The sequence below is a fragment of the Eublepharis macularius genome, chromosome 1 (assembly GCF_028583425.1).
Source record: "Eublepharis macularius isolate TG4126 chromosome 1, MPM_Emac_v1.0, whole genome shotgun sequence".
Classification (NCBI taxonomy): Eukaryota; Metazoa; Chordata; class Lepidosauria; order Squamata; family Eublepharidae; genus Eublepharis; species Eublepharis macularius.
In genome coordinates, this window is record NC_072790.1 from 240,579,165 (window position 1) to 240,601,134 (window position 21,970).

Consider the following 21,970-nt stretch of genomic DNA (forward strand, 5'->3'; position numbering starts at 1 on the left):
TTCTCGGAGCTCTTTCAGCCCCACTCCCCTCACAGGATGATTGTTGTGGGGATAATAATAACATACTTTGTAAACTGCTGTGGGAGGGCATTAAGTTGTTTTGAAGGGTGATATATAAATCGAAATCGAATTCCCCGCTCTGCCGCGAAAGCTAGTTGGTAACCTTGGACCATCACATACTCTCAGCCTAACCACCTCTCAGGAAGGACTGTTGTGAGGAAAGACTGGAGGAGAAAAGAACAATGGGTCAGGGTATAAATTAAGTAAAATAAAAATACAATAAAATAAATAGGAATGTGATACTGGAGAGCTACTGGAGAGTAAATAATACGAGCTAGAGAGACCCATGCCCTATCTCAATATGAGCTAGATTTATGGTGCACACAAGAGTGTTTGACTACAATTTGATTTCTGATATGTAAAAGTATGTATTATTTGATAAGGCACACAACAGGAAAGCTCCTAAATTGTCAGCTGTAGATAACTACGCTTACACTTCAGAAATCAAATTGCAGTTGAAACCTCATACCATCATCAACAAGCATTAGAGCTTTTGTGGTAAGAATATCACAATAATAATCCAATTTCAAATTCCAAATCTGGCTGACACATCTTAAATACCTGGCAAGTTTCCACTTCAGCCCCAATGCTCACCTCAGAGTGGGTACAGGAGAGATCTGGCAGAGATGCTTACCTTATAGGCCTCCCGGGCCAGAGCATCGTTTGCGTCCCCTCGTTGCCAGGGGAGACGTCGATCGGGAAAGTGAGAGCTTTGCAGGCTGGCCCCATAGAGGTCAATGTAGAAGAAGGCATACTCGCCCCTGGTGAGCCCCTCACGATGCGCATAGAGCATGAGTTCGTGGAAGATGCCCAGGGCACAGCAGACGTACACAACTGTGAGGCAAAGAAAGGGAGGCTGCCGTCAGCAGGGCGGCCATTTTGATTCTTAGAAATCTGAATGCCTGAAGCAGACATTCTGAACTGCGTCTGACACATCTTGATAAAAATGCTCAATAAGTGACAATTTGCTATCTTTTTATGGTGTTCCAGAAAACTACCTGACTGAGATGGACTGTCTCCATGTGTCTAATGGGAAGTCTTACATCAGATAAGAACCTACACCGGATTTTACCACCAGACCACAACGTATGCAAAGGCCTGTGAAGAAGAACGTATTGGTTTACTGAGCCACACATCCCTACGAAATTGTCCTCTTCACTCTGCTATGCCTCTGAAGATCCATCAAATAGATATGCTCCTACTGGGTAGTTTCTGCATCGTTAAAGATGTCATGTTTAATTACATATGCTTATGTTTCATCTCTGTTCGGATTTATGCTTATTTTCAAATTTCTGCCATCCATACTCCATTGTATTTGTTCATTGAATGCTCTAGATGTCGATCACATGGACTTGCATTGTGTAACCTCTTTTGTTCTTAGTGAGAAAGGACTATAAATAAAAATAAATAAACTCACATCTGGGTGGGATGTGGCCTTTTCCGTGGCTTCCCCTCACAGCTGTGGAACCCCCAGATCTTACAGACACACTGAAATCATAGCCTCCCCCCACTTCAGAGATTATAATACTGGGATTGTCAAATTTACACCAGTACCTGCTAGAGTTGCCAACCCCACCTTGGGAATTTCCTGAAGATTTGGGAATAGAGCCTGGAGACAGTAGGATTTACAGAAGGGAGGGGCCTCAGCAGGGTGTAATGCCATTTAGTGCAATTTCCAAAGCAGTCATTTTCTCCAGAGGAACCAATCCCTGTTGTCTGGAGAGCAGTTGTAATTCCAGATCACCAGGCCCTACCTGGAGGTTGGCAACTCCATTCCTGACACAACACGTTGCTTGTTAAAGACACAAGAGAAGGACAAGACATTGGGCGGGGGGGTCATCTGGCAATCCAATGCATTGCAGTGGTGTGTGGCTAGGGAAAGTCATGTGTTTAAGCAGGGCTTTTTTTCTGGGAAAAGAGGTGGTGGAACTCAGTGGTGGAACTCAAGACCGCACAAGGACGTCACGTTGGGTCAGCTGGCACAATGGGCGAGTTTTTTAAAGTTTAAATTGCCCTCGGTGAAAATGGTCACATGGCCGGTGGCCCCACCCCCGATCTCAAGACAGAGGGGAGTTTAGATTGCCCTCCATACTGCGGAGGGTGATCTAAACTCCCCTCTGTCTGGAGATGAGGGGGTGGGGCCACCGGCCATGTGACCACTTTTAAGAGGTGCCGGAACGCCGTTCCACAGCGTTCCCGCTGAAAAAAAGCCCTGTGTCTAAGACAACCACAGCTTGTGGGAAACGATTTAACAGGACAGTAAGAATCTTGCTCAGTCTTTTAGGCTCAGAACTACCCCAGCACTGGATGTTTTTTAGTGGTCATTGTGCTGGCCTTGGATCTAGGTTCAAATGCCGGCTGGGCCATGGAAGCTCGCTGGGTGACCTTGGGTCAGCCACACCCTAACGACCTAGCCTACCTCACAAGGTTGCTGCTGTGAGGATAAAATGGAAGAATGTTGTATGCCTCTCTGGGACTCTATTGGGAAGTAAGGAGTGGTATAATTGAAGTAAACCAATCAATAAAAGATGTGGCGTAATTAGGATACCAGCGGTTGCTTTTCCAGTCCTTGTCCTGAATAGGAGAGGAGGAAGGGACAGCCCCAGAAGCAGCAGAAAAAAGGCTGCCTCTGGCAAGGAGAGATGCATAGGAAACTACAGGTAGAGCCTGCCAGAAAAGGACGGGAAGGGGTGGAGATGCCGGACGGAGGCCCCTGCAGAGAGAGAGACCCCCCTAGGTCTCCTCTTCCAGCGTACCCTATGGACATATGCCTTTCTGGACCCAATGCCCCCTTCAGAAGTGCAGTGACCCCAAAGCTTGCTAAGTTTAAAGAAGAGCACTGCAAGGTCAACGTATTGCACAAGTACATTGCAAACCCCCCCCCCCACACACACACTCCCTCCACTCAGTGAGTTCAAATCCCCCGGGGATTCTGCATACACTTTTCTCTAGATTCCTTCCTTTCTAAATTCCAAATGCAAGAGACATCCCCCTCCTCCTCTTCCACCCCCTCCAAGCTGGGCTCCGCACACCCCAGACCATGGCCAACTCTCTCTGCCGGGAACCATTAACACCGCTAAGAGGTTGCGAAATGAGGCCTAGTTGTTTGGAGAGGGTAAAGAGAGTTCCCTTCTGTGCCTGGCCAATTAGCACCCGTGGCCGGTTTCCACTCTGAATGCAGCAAGCCAAATCTCCCCCTCCGTCCCGGCCCACAGGCATATGCTATATGCACCAAGCCCAGCAGAAAATCAGAAACGTAAACACCCCCCAAATCCTCTGTCAAAATCTAGCGAGCAATTTCTTCCATTTGAACACAAAACTGAAGTTGGTTCCCAGTTCCTCATTCGCAGTTCCTAGTTCCTTATTCGCAGAGCAAAACACAAATATTGGGGGAAATTGAAAAGCTCTGTACCCCAAAATAAAGACAGTAGGAATACATATCATACACGTCCATATCCAGCGGACTCTGCCCTCTACGTAGACATATACTGGGTCCTCTTACAAAGCCCAGTTCTTGAGTTAACCGCTTCAAAGCAGGGTAAGAGATACAAGCCCTCTGTACCCCAAAATCTCTCTGCATGATCCAGATCACACAGCTGTGCACAAACTGGGAACCAGCTTCTGCTTCGTTATTTGAACCTGGTTGCTTCTGAGGGGCAAACCCCAGGCTGCTCAAACCTGGCGTCTGAGAAACCGTAAATGTTTTTGTGCAATAAATCTGTTTGCCTTTCAGGTGTCACTCTTAGTTCCTCTTTATTTACTCCTTGTTCCCTTTGAATCCATTGTTCTCAAACTGTGCACCAGAACACGCCGGAAAACAAACAAATTAAATAATTTTAAAGGTTTCCAGTAGGCCTGAAGTACCAGCCCACAAAGGAGGTTTTCCATTGTGTCTCTGCTAGATTTGCTGGCCATCAGCCTTCTCCTGGAATTGGGGAATGTCTTTGCATCAGATGTGCCTGAATCATTCAGTCATTTTCCATGTAGAGACTCAGTAGAGCCAATTTGGTGTAGTGGTTAAGAGGAGACATGGGAACGAACAGGGAATAAACCGAACATGGTGTTCGTTGTTCGTTGCCATCCATGAACAATGAACAACGAACACTGACGAACATGATCTTGTTCACGAACATATTTGTTGTTCGTGGGGGCCAGCAGGCTCTCCTCCAGCCATCAAGATCCCTACCACACCACTCCCAGAAACCCTACCTGAACAGGCAGCAGGAAAGATACCAATAATAAATAATGGCTTGGCCCCAGAGCCTGGCAGCAGCCCTGGAACCTGAAGTGGTAGATCCCTATCCCACCACACACAAAGAAAATTCAAGCTCCAATGCACTCACTCGGCCTCTCTAACAGCAGCTGTCTCTCCCTGAAAGCCAGAGCTGGGAGCCCCCCTCCAGTCTTTTCCTCGTGTAACTAATTTGGAGCTCCACACTTGGAAGGAAGACCTGCCTATCAAGCTAAATTGGGTTTAGATTGGGGTTTCCAGGGCAACATCAGGAGTTCAGACAGAGTTCAGACAATCCCTGCCTAAGTTGCCAAGGGAATTGCTTGCAGGTGCCAGACTGTCTGGCTTGATGAACAGCAACGAACAGCAAGGAACGAGGCTTGCAACGACCACCTGTTCGTTTGGAATGGGGCTTCACGAACAGCTTGTTCTCGAACAGCAGATTGGGCTGTTCATGGCTTTTTTTTTGTTCGTATTGTTGTACTGGGTTTGATTCTCCACTCCTCCACTTGAAGCCAGCTGGGTGACCTTGGGCTAGTCACAGCTCTTCTAGAGCTCCCTCAACCCCACCTACCTCACAGGGTGATTGTTGCAGGGATAATAACATACTTTGTGAAGTGCTCTGAGTGGGTGTTAAGTTGTCCTGAAGGTTGGTATAGAAATCAAATGTTGTTATTATTATTACTATTATTATTGTAGGAGAATTTACTACTGAGGTTGTCTCTATGCCTCTGTGTGATCCACTCCTCTGGCCTTGCTTCTTTCCAGCCTCGATACGAGTGGGTAATTTTGCTAGAACTCTGCATCAAATATGCTTGCATAATTCACTCACTCATGATGCAGAGACTCAGAATTATCTTCCCTCAGAGGAGGCACATCCAGAACAGTGACTCATGAAGAAACACGAGGGAGCGTCCTCCACTCAGGACAGGCAACCATTCCTCGTACATACTCTAAAAGAAAATCTGTCCCAACGTGAAAAGTAAAACATGCCAAGATTTGTATTTCTGGGCAGGGTGATGTGGGAAGATAACTAAACTATCAGAATTTTGGGGATTCTCCGATACAAAGATTACCCCTGGGCCTGGTCATCTCTGGTGAAGAAGAGACTGCTCCAGGTAACCAGTCATGGAATTTTCTGCAAACTGCAACAGAATTGATCTTTCTTCCCGCTCTTCAAACTTTCCAAATGCCACAAATGATAAATTATTTCCCTGTTGGTAGGAAAATTATTTCCAAGAAGTTTCTGTTGGGAAGACAGAGCACTCAACCATGATAAAAATCCTGGCACCCTGGCCTCACATTCTTCGTACTTGTCCTGCAATGCAGACTCCCCCCTCTTGGCTGACCCCAGGGCAGAAGGGAATGCTTCTGACCAAACGTATTAGGCAGAGGAGGACTGGCCTGTTCGGAGGAGGGGCTCCGTGCAGGTACAGCTGCTCATGTGGCGCCAAGGAGGGGGGAGGGAGAGAAGCAGAATTCCTTCTTTGACTTTAAAGATCCTCCTTTGCATCTGCTCACGTGGTGCCAGGAACCCCCATTCCTAGACCAGACTCCACGCTAAGCAGATGCGCCTTGCCCGAGGCAACAGCAGCAGGGAACTTCCCTAGTTTGATGTCAATCTCATCACACAGCTGTTCAGGGCAGAGCAACCTTGCCAGGAAAAGGATGTGGCAATTCTTCATCTAACTTGGGTGGAAGCATCAATTTGCAGCAGTGTACAGGCCCAGGTTGGCTCTCTTCTTTAATTCACCCTCTGCCGGGCCTCTGGCCAAGAGACATCCTGTTATTTTCCGGCTGCGAGCCCTTCCCGCACCGGCAGCCGAGGTCAAGGGACACGTTCTGTCCACAGGGCGGGGTCACGGCACACTTGGCCCCCCTGAGCCAGCGCTTTCCTGTTTTGCTGACTCGCCATCTTCTCCCTCCCTCTGATGTGACTTCAGTGGGTGACTAGCAGCTGGCCGGAATAGCCTAACTTGCCCAAAAGCTTCCCATCAGCTCAGATCCTACCTGCCGCACTGTTGTGGGACTGGCAGCAAGTGAGACAGCCTCACGCTGATGAAATCCAACTCCTCTGGTGCCATGGTCACAATTACAGACCTGATAGGTGCACAACCAAATGATTCCCCCATTCGCAGGAACATTTCTCAGATTCTAGTCCCTCGTAAATCCATGTTCATATTTTGCTTTTGGAAGATGCTGGTTTAAAATTTCATTTGCTTGTTTCGGTGTTCCCTGGAAACTAAATCTCTGGGTGAATGGATGGATGCATCTTGTTTCTGAGGTGCATACGCGTGAACTCACCATGCACATGAACACTAAGCCACTGTGCAGTGTGCCTATGGTGTTCATTTGGAACTGCGGATAACATCTCACTGTACCATGATATCTTTTTAGCACAGAGATCAGCAACTAGAAGCTTATTCTGGCCTGCCTGAGAGATGCTGACAGACACTCCCATTTTAAGAGGGGGGGGTAAGACTTTGGCCCACCCACCTTTTGCACTCGCTTTTCACTCGCCTTGAGTCTCAGAGCCTCTTTACACGAGAGATCTTACACAAGGGTGCTCAAATGTATGGTAGACGCAATGTTCGCTGGAAAGTGTAGTTTAAAAAGACAAGCTGGTGAAGATCACTCCTCAGAGGGTTTGTTAATTTTATCTTTGCCTCCCTGAAGGCTCTGTCAATTTCACCTCCCCTTCTGGGAGGCAAAGATGAAATTAACAAACCCTCGAGATGTCTGCCAGCTCTGTCTTTTTAAACTACCCTCCTTTGGAGAAGTGAAATTGACAGAGCCTTTGGCTCTGTCTTTTTAAACTACGCTTCCCCCTTCTCTATACTTGAGCGTCCTCGTGTAAGATGTCTCATGAAGAGAGACTCTCAGTCAGACTGTAAATAAGGTGAAGATAAAATAAAGGAGGCCTTCCAGGAAAATGAGACGCTGACAAGATTATCTACTATGGTCTTCAGCCAAAAGAACACCGCCCTTGCTTTTAAAATAATGCAGGGCTAGCCCTTGACTATACTTTTAACCATATAGAAGAAACGAGGCTCATGCCATGATCCTTGCTACAAGATAAGGTTGCAAGAACAATGAGAGAGGACCCTGAACAATAAGGGCAATATTGTTGCCAGCTCCAGGGTGTGAAATTCCTGGAGATTGGGGGGGGGTAGAGTCTGGATATGGTGGGGTTTGGGGAGAGGAGAAGCCTTAGTATACTAAAATGGAATACAATCCACCCTCCAAAGCAGCCATTTTCTCCTGGAGAACTGATCTCTATGGCCTGGAGATCAGTTGTAATTCCAGATCTCCAGTCAGCACCTGGAGGCTGGCAACCCTATATCATATCCTCTCCTGCAGCAACTGTTATTCTGAGGTACACTGCCTCTGAATCTGGAAGTTCCATTTATCCACAATGGCTAACTGATGATGATACACCAATCCTCTTCCAGGAAATGTGCCTAATTCCCTTTTAAATTTCTGAGTTTTCAACTTTGTCACATGGTCCCACAGTCCACAAATTAATCCCTCATTGTTTTAAAAAATACCCTGCCCATCAATTTCATCAGGAAATTCCAAGTTTTTGTATCATGGCGGCTTGACACATGAGAGTCAGTTTGGTGTAGTGGTTAAGAGCGGCAGGACTCTAATCTGGAGAGCCAGGTTTGATTCCCCGCTCCTCCATTTGAAGCCAGCTGGGTAACCTTGGGTCAGTCACAGCTCTCTCAGAGCTCTCTCAGCTCCACCCACCTCACAGGGTGATTGTTGTGAGGATAATACTAACCCACTTTGTAAACCGCTCTGAGTGGGCGTTATGTTGTCCTGAAGGACGGTACAGAAATCGAATGTTGTCGTCGTCGTTATTAATGAAGCAGCTTTCTTAAGAGAGAAGCTTGGATAGTCTGGGACTTTTCAGTCTAGAAAAAAAGACTGTCGAGTTTTATAAAAATATGCTTGGGGTAGAGATAGTGGATAGAGGGAACTTTTTCTCCATATCCCATAATACTGGGATTTCAATGGGCTTAGACTGTAGTAACTCTGTTTAGGATTGTGCTGTAAATTGTGGAATTCAGTGCCAGTGGAGGTAGCGATGGCCACGAACATAGATAGCTTTAAAAGGGGGTTAGATAGAGTCACAGAGGATAAGTCCATCAATGGCTACGAGCCATAATAACTGAAGGGAGCCTTCATGAAGAGAGGCAGCAAATTTCTGAAAACCAGAGCCAGGTGGCAACATCAGGGGAAGGCCTTGGCTTCTAAGCCCTGTTTGTTGGCTTTTCACCACAACTGGTTTTCCCCTGTGAGAAATAGAAAGCCGGACTAGATAGGCCACCAGTCTGATCCAGCAAGGCTCTACTTATGGGCCGTTTCCACACGGCTTACCTTATTCTGCAAAATAACGAAATCTCGTGCGAAATCTCGCAAGAAAACGCTGTTATCGCGCGAGAAGACGCAATAACAGAGTCTTCTTGCAAAATTTTGCGCGAGATTTTGCTATTTTTCAGAATAAGGTAAGCTGAGTGGAAACGGCCATGTTCTTACGTGAGAAAAGATTCTTCCTCTGTCCGGACTTTCTCCACTTTAGGCATAATTTTATGAACCCTCATCATCCCCCCCCCCCACAAATAATCTTTTTTCTGAACTAAACAGCTTCGGACTCATTAGTCTTTTCCTGTATAGAAAGCACACCTTGTACCGCTTAATCATTTTGGTAATTTGACCTCTTTCACAAAGCACCAGGCCCCACACAAAGTGTGATTTATGTATCGGAACAACTGACACCCAAGAGTCCTGACAGCAACACTCAGTGTCTTTCTCCACGCCAGGAGTTTCTGCTCCGTGGTGAGAAAGTCCGGGGAACATTCTTGACGGGATACGAAGCGGCCCCAAAAATAGCAGCCGCTGAAACAACAACAGAATTTACGCCAAACTAAGGGAACTATTGCAGCAAAATGGGTGGTAGTGGGTTTGTGTGCGGGTATGGGAGGGGAGTGAGTGAGAAATAAAATGGAGGACAGATTTCAATCACCTTTCTCTCCCCTAAGAGAATCCTGAAGCAGAAGAGGTCACGTCAGCAGTTAACACATCGCAGATAAGGTGAAATGCTACAGGGATACCCCCATAAACTGGAAACAGTTTTAAAAAGCTGTTCTCACAATACTCAGAAAAGAAATGGGGGAAAGTTTATATTTCTTAACAGAAAGGTGTCAGGGTTCCAGAGCAGACAAAAGCCAACAGAGACCCTCAGACAAAGATTCCCTCAGACAAAGATACCCTCAGATTCCCTCAGACAAAGATTCCCTCAGACAAAGATTCCTTCAGACAAAGACCCCCCCCCCAAAATCCTAGGAAAGGAAATAATATGGTTTGCCTAGCTCTATGAGGACCCAAATTGGCCAGGGTCTCTTAAAATTTTATTTCTCCCACACACACACACTTCTTGACAGACCTACAAGGGTAGGTTTGCACGGAGCGAGGTCCCACTATCTGCTTTGACAGAAAGCCCACTCACTCTTTGGGGACCAGTTCAGGGACAGGCATTCAGTACATGCTCAGAGGCATCTTGGTGTAGTGGTTAAGAGTGACAGGACTCTAATCTAGAGAACTGGGTTTGATTCCCCATTCCTCCGCTTGAAGCCAGCTGGGTGACCTTGGGTCAGTCACAGCTTCTCGGAGCCCTCTCAGCCCCATCCACCTCATAGGGTGATTGTTGTGAGGATAATAATAGCACACTTTGTAAACCTCTCTGAGTGGGTGTTAAGTTGTGCAGAAGAGCAGTATATAAATAGAGTGTTGTTATGTTATTATCTTTAATACTGGGTAAAAAAGTTGTCTGGCCATGGCTGGGAGAGACTGGAGGTAAGCAAAGACAGGATTGTCAAGAAGTTAAATTAAGAAATTCAGCCTCCCTCCACCCCCCAGGCATGTGTTGGCCCAAGGAATGTGTGAGTACAAAATCTGAGAGAGAGCCTTCTTGGTAGTGGCACCAAAACTCTAGAACTTTCTCCTCAGGGAGAGAGTCTGTCTCCTTCTGTTGCCATTTCTGCCATTGGGTAAAGCCTTTTTTTTTCATTTGCTGTTTCCTCAATGATCCCTCCTTCCCGTCTAATGTTTTAATTTTGTCTGTTATGTTTTCGTATGTACTTCAGTTCTGGTTTCCAGTATTTTTATGATGTTATTTTTTGGGGATGATTTTTATTATGTTTTTGTGATGTGATTTTACTGCGGAGGCTTTATTGACCGTTATGAGGGCATAAAGGTGTGTAAACTCTGGAAAACAAATTAAAGAAAAACAAAAATAAATTCCGCATCCAAAGGGAACCCACAAAAGCGAACCCTTCTGATGGTGGGATTTTCACTTCAGTTATTGTCCTGGCTTTGCTTATCCCACACAATCATTAACAGACATTAATTAATACGGCTTAGTGCTCAGCCAGAGCACAATTTCTGAAAACAACACGTTCCTGGAGCGGTTACATTTCCTTTACTGCCCATAACGCCCTTGCATTACGAGCCCATTCCTCCCAGCTCAGCTCTCCCAGTGTTCTGGTTATCATTAGTAAGGAACGGGCACTCTGTACAGGCTCAGAAGCACTCTGACGGTCCCCTCCCCTTGCATGTTTAAAGACAAAGCTGTCGCTCAAAAACAAAACCTCGAGGCCGTCAGTGAAAGTCCTGCCTTTACTTTCTTATTCTTTATCTGCATTTGAAACTAAATCGGATCAGCTAGTAAAACCTCTTGTGTGGGCTAGTAAAGAGCACTGAGAATTTATTTGCTAGTCTGGGCCTGAAGTGTAAAAAAGGCATTTGCTCACATCCACCCTGCTTCTTGCTTTCCTTTCCTTCTTTTACGTTGTTGAATTTTTAGTTGTGAACGTCTTAGGGATAGAGAATGGTCCCTTTTTTCCTTATGTTACTCTGTACAATCCCACATCTTTTACCTATACATTTTTCATTGCACCCTTCCTCCATGGAGCTTAGAGGGGGATACATGCTTAACACTCCATTTGAGCTTAACAACATCCCTGTAAGTTAGGCTTGCTAACCTCCAGGTGGAATCCGGATATCTCCCAGAATTACAACTGACCTCCAGTAGAAAAGAGCAAGAGTCCAGTAGTACCTACAAGACTAACAAAATTTGTGGTAGGGTATGAGCTTTCGCGAGTTACAGCTCACTTCTTCAGATAAGTATCTGAATGCCGTTTTATATACTTTGGGCCCAGACTAGCAAATAAATTTCGTGAGCCACAGCTCACTTCTTCAGGTAGGTACCACAAATTTTGTTATTCTTATAGGTGCTACTGAACTCTTGCTCTTTCCCACTGCTATAGACAGACTAACATGGCTAGCCATCTTGATCTAACTGACCTCCAGACGAAGAGATGTTCCTTTGGAGAAAATGGCTGCTTAGGAGTGTGAACTCTATGGCCCTATACCCCACAGGGCTCTATCTCCTTCCCTAAAGCCCATTCTGCCCATGTTCCCTCCAATCTCTAGGAATTTCCCACCTTGGAGTTGGCAATCCTGAAAGAAAAAAGAGAGAGAGAGAGAGAGAGAGAGAGAGAGAGAGAGAGAGAGAGAGAGAGAGAGAGAGAGAGAGAGAGGTGTGGGGTGGGGGTCTGACTGAAGTTCATACCCAATAAACTTCATGGCTGTGTGGAGATCTGAAGCCTCTTCCTAGTCCGATACACTACCCTTTATACTACATTCCCTTTAGCTGGGAGTGTTCACACATGCAGCTCTGTTCCTCACAGCTGCTGAAATTGCCTGCCGTCACCAGGGCCTCTGGTTTATCCCCCCCTCCTGCAACAATCCCAGCCACCTTTCAAAGAAAATAGACATTGGGGCCAAGCCCTTCCTTATACATGGCCCCTTCAGAAACCCCCAAACGGTTCCAAAACCCCACGCCCCTTGGTGGCGACGTCTAGCTGTTCCTCTTCCAGCTGCTATCATGTGCGCGGCAGTGAACACCCTTCCAAGGTCGGGACCCCTGTAGCTATTAAATCTCCCCGCACGCAACTTAGGAGGAGCCCTACCCCACTGCCGTTTACAGTTTGTCATCCTCGAGAATTAAATTGACTCCGCTGTGGGGCTGACGATCTTGGCAGGTATCCCATCCAGGGCAGAGAACGTGCATGCGGTTATCAATACCCCAGGGTTCTGGCCAAGCCAGACCCCTTTGCTTGTCTCCACTGCTGGTTAGAACATGAAGCAAAGTGACATGAAGAAACAGTTGCCTCTGAGCATTCACAGAGTACCCTTTTCTCACTCACTGACCACGGCCACCAGCCCCCATACTTATCAGGGGTTACAGGACAAGGTTCCTACATTAGAGAACTGGTTTCCAGGCAGTCTTGAGCCTCGGTATTTTGGACATTAATCACTGGAAGGCAGATTTTTGGATCCCTGGATTTCCGAATATGTGCACGGCGGACATCTCTGAATCAACGAGATAATGTTTAAAAATCACGCAGCTCACCTCCTCTGACCAAAGGCCAGAAGGTAATAAATCGAGATGCCTTATCAAAAGGGACCAAGCTAAGAAGTACGAACCCTGGGTCAAATCTCAGTTCAGCCGTTCATGGACCAGATGACTCTAGGCGAACTGACATCTCTCATCCCAGATCTCTCTAGATGTTATATAGAGCTGCCTTGCAGGTCTTTTGTTAAAAGGATGACCGCAACAATGTACATGAGATTTTTTTTAAAAAAAAACATATTTTCACACCCGTTATCGCAGCCATCTTTTCAACACTAAATACAGTACTTTCAGACACCCACTCTCTCCCAGTCTGCAAAGTGGAAAGCGTGACATTGGTCTACCTAACAAGGTTGTTCTTAGTGTAACTGGGAAAATACAAAAACAAAGAGTTATATACTTGAGGGCAGTCTCCACCACTATTTGCCACAGGGCAGTCTCTCTCTCTCTCTCTCTCTCTCACACACACACACACAAATTCCACAAATTGTTCCCCTCATTTAAAGAAACACATACGTCTATGATACATCTCTTATATCGGACATTCAAGCAAAACTCAAAGTTTCCTAGGACATCAGTAACCTAAACACCCTTCTTCTCCATACCATCTATGTAAATATGCAGCATCCCATGTACCCCCCCAGCTCCAAAATACTCCTTCACCAAGCCAGCTGCCGACACCTCCTCACCCACGCACTTACTCAATAAACAAATACTGCAGCAGTAGCAAAAATGCCAGACCTTAAGGCATCTGGGAGGCATTTTGACCGGAAGAAGACCCTCTTGCCTAGATAAGGTGTGTACATCTGCACATGGCTGGTTAGGGAAAAGGCACTCTGCACATGTTGCAGGGTGGCTAAGACCTTGCACGAAAAACTTTGTTTGAGGGTTGAACCTTAGCTCAAAGGAGGCTGTGAAGAAATGCAGACGTTGACACCCAGAATTCTTCCTCTGTCCCTTGGCCCACCCAACCTTCGATTGAGATTCACAATGTCTAAAAACTAGAGGAGGTCAGCCAAAGACTGGTAAAAGAGCTCCGTCATCCACTGCACACTTGTCTTGTGGAACTCACTGCCACCAGGTGGAATGGTGACTTCAGTCTTAAGCTATGGTTGCCAACCTCCAGGTGGCAGCTGGAGATCAGAAATTACAACTAGTCTCCAGACCACAGAAATCAGTTCCCCTGGAGAAAGTGGCTGCTTTGGAGGGTGGACTCTATGGCATTATAGCCTGCTGAGCTCCTTCCCCTCCCCCAGCCCTGCCCTCTTTAGACACCCCTCCCCAAATCTCCAGGAATTGCCCAACCTGGAGTTGGAAGCCCTAAATTAGACTGCTTCAAAGTGGGCATGGAGGATAGTTCTATTCATGCTAGTGAGCCAGGACAACTAAATAAAGCCTCCATGTTACAACGCAATGTACCTTTAAATGGGGACTGATAACAGAGGGTGGAGGGGGGACTGGTCTCTTCATGCCTGGCTTACAGACTTCCCAAAATCACTTGGCTGGCTATTCTAGGGAACATGAAGTTGGACTAGGTGGACCTTCGACCTCACTCAAAAAGACAGCCTGTGTAATTTTTTTCAGCTAAAATTAATACATGAAAATACACAAGCAAAGGAGGAAGGCATTTTCCTTTAATAGACTCTCCTTTGGTTATCTGTACCCCTTAAAGAGCTGGTTGCTGTGAGCGAGGAACAAGAAGGCGTGAATGAGTTTGCTGGCCTCATCAATAGTTCCCTGCATGCACAAACGCACACACACACACCCTACACATTAAAAGTGAACAAGCAATTATCTCCCACCCGCAATTTGGAGCCGCTGAAGAACTTCCACCCCCCACCTTGAAGCAGGAAGAGATCCGCACTAAGGGGCACTGGAAAATGTTGAGCAGGGGCTGCGTCTAGAAAGCTCAGCATAAAGTCAAGGCACCCCTCCCTCCATGGACCCCTGGGTAGCAGGTTTTGCCCACCATGATGACCTCTGGCACCCCCCACCCCCTGTGCTGTAAAGAGGGTCATTTTGGGAGAAAGGGGTTTCGGTTTTGTATTAACATGATCTGCAGCAAAAATCTAAGAGACCGAATCAGGGGAAAATTCTGTTAGGTTGCATGCCGTGGAGGAGTTTGGGGACTGAACTGAGTAGCAGGTGGTGTTTTCTGAGTGAAAAGAAGGGGGTTACGCCAGGAAAAGACTCTTTGGACAGGTAGCAAGAAGGGGCGGGGGACAGCTTTGCTGTTGCTAAACTGTACATGCTGTAGCGGAAATCTGCTTCGAATCAGCCCCTTACCCTAAAAAGTTGTCTCCTTTCATCCCTGGAGAGAAAAGGTTTTCATCCGATGCTCAGGGAGACTCATTGGGGTTGTGATTTCCCATGCCCTTGGCTCTGCAAAGGGACTGAAGTTTAGATGTTGGGGGGCGCAAAGGACCCAAATCAGGGAGGGAGAAGGAGTTTTGTTTGGGCTGAAATCCGGGGCTCCTATGAATCCAGACCATAATTCTAAGGCACACAATTTGGGGACTTTGTTGGCACCTCAAGACTAACGAAATTTATTCCAGTGGAAGTTTTGCAAATCAGAGTTCGCTTCATCAGATGCATGCTCATCTATTAAGCAGTATTTATATGCAATATTTATATGCAAAGTCTCACCCCCACCATCTTTCTGTCATCTGTTGCTCTAGCAGAAATGTTTCTGCCTACTGGATGCATACATCATACGTCTGATGAAGTGAAATCTGATCCACAAAAGCTAGCCTTTATGGTGCCCCTAAACTTCTATTTTATAAAGAAGAGTATATGTCTGAGCATACAAAGAGAGCTTTTCTCTCCTCATGTAACCCCAGCTGGCACCCACACATCTGGGGTTGGTAGTGGAGCCAATCCCTGCAATTCCATACGGGACTTCCCTTTTTAAAAATAAAAATCTGGAAGGGCAGGGGGCAGCTGAGGGAGACAGGACTTACTCCGGGCCTTCTTCTTGATGTCCCGGATCAGCGCGCTGTAGTTCATCTCTGAAAAGGGGCTCTCCTCAACCGTTATATTGGTCATCTCCGGCAGCGTCACGTACAGCCCTTCCACGGCAAAGAAGCACGGCCGGTCGTCCGTCTTATTGTCCCAATAAACAAGCAGGGCTCGGCTGGTCCAGTTGAAGTGCTCGTGCAGGTAAACAACAAACTCGCCCAACTTGGCGTGGCTGGGCCCGGTGCGCGTGGTTAAGGCGAACTCACCTTTGTTGCCAAAACCCACCGCCTCGGCCCCGGCAGTCACTAGCGGCAGTTTCCAGTGCCTGGTGAAACGGGCCACAGGTGCCGAGGTGTAGACACAACCGGGGCCCATAAAGGCATCTGGGTCATAGCCCATCTTGAGGTCCACAGCAGATAAGGGGGCCACGGAGTCGGAGCAGACACCATGGTCATCCTCACTGGTGTTGAAGACTGACCGCACGGTATAGCTGGGAAGGAAGTCTGGCTGGCTGTTGATCTTCTGGATGGCCAGTTGGATGGCAGGGCCCACCCTTGGCCAGGCCCATGGGTACGTCGTGTTGTGCTGTGGCAACACCACCGCGATGGTCAAGTTGGCCCCGGCCACCATGCCCAGCTGGGAGAGGACCACGAGTAGCCACCACATGGCTTCACGACCTCCGCATGGCTGTTCTCTTGGTAGACACGCTAGCTGGAGCCTCGACTCAGGGAGTGCCACACCTCTGGAGCCTTCTCGCTGGCACCCAGCCTTCATTCCCCGATAGGCACCCGATTGTCACCGCGGACCTCCCACAATTTAGGACACCTTAACTGAGAACCCACCCACCTCAACAGCCTCTTTCCAAAGGGTCCCTTCTTATCTCCCCCCCTTGCCAGGATCTAGTCTAACTTTGGACTCTCACCTACAGAAGCACCTTTCTAAATCCATACAGAAGTGGCATAGAAGCATTTCACTAGAACCCTACGCTGGCACAACTCACGGACTGCCAACTCTGCCACACCCCTCCAGAGATCACCCTTCTAGCTCCCCCGCATCTTGCTAACTGCCCTCTGGCCTCCCACGAACCTCTGCAGCCCCCCCTCCACAACTTTATCCACCCATTACCCAGATCTGTCTCTCCACACAGCCCCAATGCTCCCAGCTTCTGACCCCCTCACCCTAAATTTAATCCCCCCTCTGCCTGGTTTCTACCAACTTTCCCAGCTCCCTGGGTGTCCCAGCTTGGCTGCCCCGTCGGGTCCCACCCTGAGTTCTCCAACCTCTGCTGAGCTGCCTGCTTGCCTTCTTCCTGGAGCCCAGACGGTGCCGGAATGAGCAGAGCAGTCGAGGGAAGGTTTATCTACACAGGCTGAGTTGCTTTTCCTTCCCCTCATTCAATGACAAAAAGCCTGTTATCACCGACAAAGGCAGCTTAACTCCTTCTTACCCGGGGTCTCCCCTACTTGGAATTCTAGCATCAGCATCAAGGTGGGGGGCACATTGTATGACCCTGAAAAGATCAGTTCAAGTCCAGCAGTGAAGATTGCGGAATAATTCAAGGCGGGCGGATACGAACTTAATGAAAGATTCTTCCCTTCCAGATGTTCTTATGTTCTTAATTATCATTATTATCCTCAGCAATAATTATTTGTAACTCAATTCTTGTCTTGACCCTGGGTTTTTGAGGGGTTCTACCAGCCATTTTTTCATTCTTGTTTTTTAGGCAACGATGTACGCTGGTGTTTTTGAATGTATTCTGTTTTTTGTAAAAATTAAGCCACTAAGATTGAGCTAGGATCTGCACACTTTTTTAAAAGTCTCCTGCCGAAGAGCGGGTCATTAAACAGTATCATAAGCAAACAAAAGAATCAGGCCCCTGCCCCGAGGAGCTTTCAATGTTAAATTTCATTGGTGGGCAGGGGGAGGCACGCACAACACAAGACAAAGGGAGAGAATGCAGACAGAGGGCTGGGACAAATTTGTGTGTGAATGCAATGAGGGACTTGTAGTTCTGCAGCGGAATGAGAGTTAAAGGGTTAAGCCGAAGCCTTGGTGGGGAAAAAATAAATTTTGAGAAGGAATTTGCAGGAAGAGAATGGGGCAGACCCATACTACGTGACACTCTATGGGATCCCGTTTATGCTCCAGTCTTGAGAACCCAAAATGAGGGATCTGTGAAGGGCAAGCTGGAAGTTTTAGAAAGTGATATCACAAGGGTGGAGGGCACAGAGAGATGCCAGTTACAAGCTAAAGCAAAATACCCACATCGTGGTAGGTGCTGCACTTTATTAACCATCCAACAGTTTTTTCTTCACCAGGTTCAAAATTTTGTTTTGCAGTCAGACCTTGATTCGTTGAACATGTGGCATTCATTTTAATACATTAGTTTGAATATGCAAAGGCGGTTTATGATGAATTAGGTCTGCTTAAATAGAGAGGTCCCTCAAATACAGTGGTCCCTCAGAGGAACGTGCTTCCTCGGGAGGTGGTGGGCTCTCCTTCTTTGGAAGTTTTTAAGCAGAGGCTATATGGCCATTGGACAGCCATGCTGATTCTGTGAACATAGGCAGATCATGAGAGGGAGGGCAGGAAGGGTTACATCAGCGCTTAGTTCTTGTGGTCCCTTCTTACATGTCCAGGGTAAGGCCAATCGCCACCTTGGGGTCAGGTTGCTATTTTCCCCAAGCCAGTTTGGCTAGGGATCCTGATAGTGTTTTGCCATCTTCTGGGCATGGAGTAATGGTCACTGGGTGTGTGTGTGTGGGGGGGGTGGAGGTAGTTGTGAATTTCCTGCACTGTGCAGGGGGTTGGACTAGATGGTCCCGGAGATCCTTTCCAACCCTATGATTCTGTGAAAAAAATTGCCTGCACAGATCTAATAGTTTGGTGTAGTGGTTAAGCGCAGCGGGACCGGGTTTGATTCCCCACTCCTCCACTTGAAGCCAGCTGGGTGACCTTGGGTTAGTCACAGCTCTCTCAGAGCTCTCTCAGCCCCGCCCACCTCACAGGATGATTGTCGTGGGGATAATAATAACATACTTTGTAAACCCCTCTGAGTGGGTGTTATGTTGTTCTGAAGAGCGGATGGGCCGGTGCCAGAATTTCTGGCGCCTGAGGCCAGGGGCAGCGTCAGGGCTGTTGCTGCCCCACGGACTGCATGATGACATCACTATGTGTGATTTCATCACGCAGCATGCCACTGTGAGCGGCCCCATTGGTGTGGCAGGCAGCTGGGATGGCGCGCAGGTGGCCTCCCAGCCCTCCCGCTCAGTTGCCCCACACCACCCCAGCCGCCTGCAGCGCCTGGCCCACAGCTGTGTGCAGGTGGTGGTGGCAGCATGGGACAACTGAGCAGGCAGGCTGGGAGACCACCTGCGTGCCGTCCCAGCTGCCTGCCGCACCAATAGGGCCACTCGCAGCGGCATGCTGCGTGATGACTGCCGCCGCCAGCACACAGTCCCGCCCAGGCGCAGCAGCTGTGGGCCAGGAGTGGCAGGCGGCTGGAGCAGCTTTCCAGCTCTACAGCATGCGCCCCCTTCCCCATCGCCCCCTCCGGCACCTCAGCGCTCAAGGCAGCTACCGGACCCACCTCCGTGGACGTGCCAGCCCTGAGATGGGTATAGAAATCACATGTTATTATGTTATTAATTCCAACAATCACATTTGATTAATCCAGCAAAAAAAATCCTCCTAAACTTTTAAGGTAAATACTTTGCCCACTTGACAAATGCAGTCATCTAATGAAACTAGACTGCCATCCTCCAGGTGTGGCCTGATGGTCTCCCAGAATTACAACAGACCTCCAAACTACAGATCCCCTGGAGGAAAAGGGAACTTTGAAGAGTAGACTCAATGGAACCGACTCCCATTCAGCTCCCAAATCCCCAGGAATTTCCCAAGAAAGAGTTGTCAACCCTCACGCTTCAATTCTCTTATTGTACAATCAGCTGTTTCCCCACCCATTTAGCTCACCTCTGGGGCGGTCCCTCTTTCTCAACCTAGCCTGCCTCACAACGTTGTTGTGATGTGAAGGCAAAAGCCCTAAGCCCCTTTGGGGAAGAGTGGGACGAAAATGCAAGAGACAGAGAAATGATTTAAGAGGGGCAAAATATAATGGAAGCTCTGGTCACTGTTCCCACTAATAAACAGATATAAATGTGGGATGACAAATTTAAGTTAAACAACACTGAGCTTATTTCCACAAGAATACCTTCTCTCCACTCTAGAATTCAACACAAGGCTATAAGCTGAAAATGGCATGAAACCTGCAGTGGGCTTGTTTCACTTTTTAGTTTAAATCTGTGAACATTCACAAGAGTCTCGTAGAAGGCTGTGCTTTTCATGGTCATAGATCCAGAGGAGTTAGCCGTGTTAGTCTGTAGTTGCAAAATAGTAAAGAGTCCAGTAGCAACTTTAAGACTAACCAACTTTATTTATTTCGAGAACCACAGCTCTCTTTGTCAGATGCATCTGACGAAGAGAGCTGTGGTTCTCGAAAGCTTATGCTGCGATAAAGTTGGTTAGTCTTAAAGGTGCTACTGGACTCTTTACTATCATAGAAGGCTGTCACCCCAGGATTAATTAACCGGGGAGCAAATCCTATTCAACTCAGCAGGATAGACTTCAAAGTAAGCACACACCGGGCAGCTCTGATCCTAAAAGTACCTAACAGAGTAATAATTCCCACATGAGAATTGCTTAGCATGCCAGAGACTTTAGGTATCCAAAGAAGACTTTAGGTGGCATCTTGGATACTCCAGTGTTTGCTTACAAGTAAATGTATGGCGTGGACAGAAGCCGTGTTTACAAGTTACAGTGAACTGCTTGTACATCTGGAACTTGTGTGCCTCTGTTTGTAAGAAACAGCCAACATATGTTCACTTCAGAAATGAAACCAGGGACCTGACCAGTACCTGTACGAATGTGGGCTTTGTATCACATGTTCAGCTCACACGCATTAATATGAGAATTACTCAGCACATGTATAAAGAACAATCAGGTGTGCATTGTAAGTGGATTGTACTCACACACACACACACACACACACACACACACACACACACACATTCCCTCCCTCCCTCCCCAGACAAGCATGTCAAGGAAGTTATAAATCTATTTCATGTTGTGCCAATAGTACTCTAGGTGCTGCGTTTTATTAATCCAGAATAGTACTGACATGCTAGTTTTCAATAGGCAGGGATTCAGGGTGGGGTAGAGGCGGTATGAAGGCATATTAAGTCAGTGGCTGTCTGAAATGGTACAGCCCGGAGGGAAGTTTACTACCGCACTTGCTTAACAAGTGGTTTTGCCGTGCCACAGAAAATGACGTAGCCGCAGCTCCAGAGAGGGGCAACTCTAGCACGCCCTACCTCTGCTAGGCTTCAGGGGTTCAGTGGGAATGCCTTGGAGGAACCCCTCAAATCCTCTAGGAGCCCCTGGCAGTTCCATCCCTGGGTTAGGACCAGTGGAACCAAGCAAAGAACAACATTGCCATCTAGAGGCCTGGATGAGTTTCCCTCCCTGGCGATTTTGATTGAAAAGAACTCCAGATTTATTGTCGAAGGCTTTCATGGCCGGAGAACGATGGTTGTTGTGGATTTTCCGGGCTGTATAGCCGTGGTCTTGGAACTACAATGCCAAGACCACGGCTATACAGCCCGGAAAATCCACAACAACCAACTCCAGATTTGTTCATGTGAGCAAGAGGTAGATTTCCCTGTCTTATTCCTTGACTTAAAAAACAACAACTGAAAAGCATCCTTGGTGGCTGCAACTGAAAGCAAGTGGGATAGGAGAGGTTGCATAAACCTTTCTCTACTTGTTGTTTGTTCAAAACTGTATTCTCTTAAAACTGTTTTCTCACGGTTGAGGGAGGGGAAGAGATACATATTTGTCTATCTTCTTCCTCCTACATAGGAAGTAAGGCCACTTGAGGAAGGCAATCTTGAGTGGACAAATGGGTGTAGAGAAAAAAGTTAAACTGCGTCTTCTGCCCTGTCTCAGTTTGGACTAGCAGCCTGCAAAGGTTGCTTTTGGTGAAAAGCAATCAAACTCAGAGGAAAAGAACATGGGACTCATAAGGACTGGGGTGATGCCGTGTTGGATTACAATCTGGGTCAGATCTTGACCCTGCCATTAAGCTTGCTCAGTAGCTTTTGGCTTGGCATTCTCCTTTAGCCTAACCTACCCCGCAGGGTTGTTGTGATAGCAGAAGTGGGAACCAAGAACACCGCCTTGAGATC

The 21,970-nt window shown here is 47.4% G+C and overlaps 1 protein-coding gene across 2 annotated transcripts in view; it reads right to left on the bottom strand.

The window, feature by feature from the left end:
- NPR1 (natriuretic peptide receptor 1) overlaps positions 1-17,042 on the bottom strand; it is a 53,316-nt gene extending 36,274 nt beyond the window's left edge. For both annotated transcript variants that reach the window (XM_054995074.1, XM_054995084.1), the window contains exons 1-2: positions 15,731-17,042; positions 695-894 (exon numbers count right to left, since the gene is read on the bottom strand). In XM_054995074.1, the coding sequence (XP_054851049.1) occupies positions 695-894; positions 15,731-16,502 (972 nt within the window). In that variant the 5' untranslated portion in view covers positions 16,503-17,042. The remainder of the gene's footprint in view (positions 1-694; positions 895-15,730) is intronic.
- Between the last annotated feature and the right edge of the window lie 4,928 nt (positions 17,043-21,970).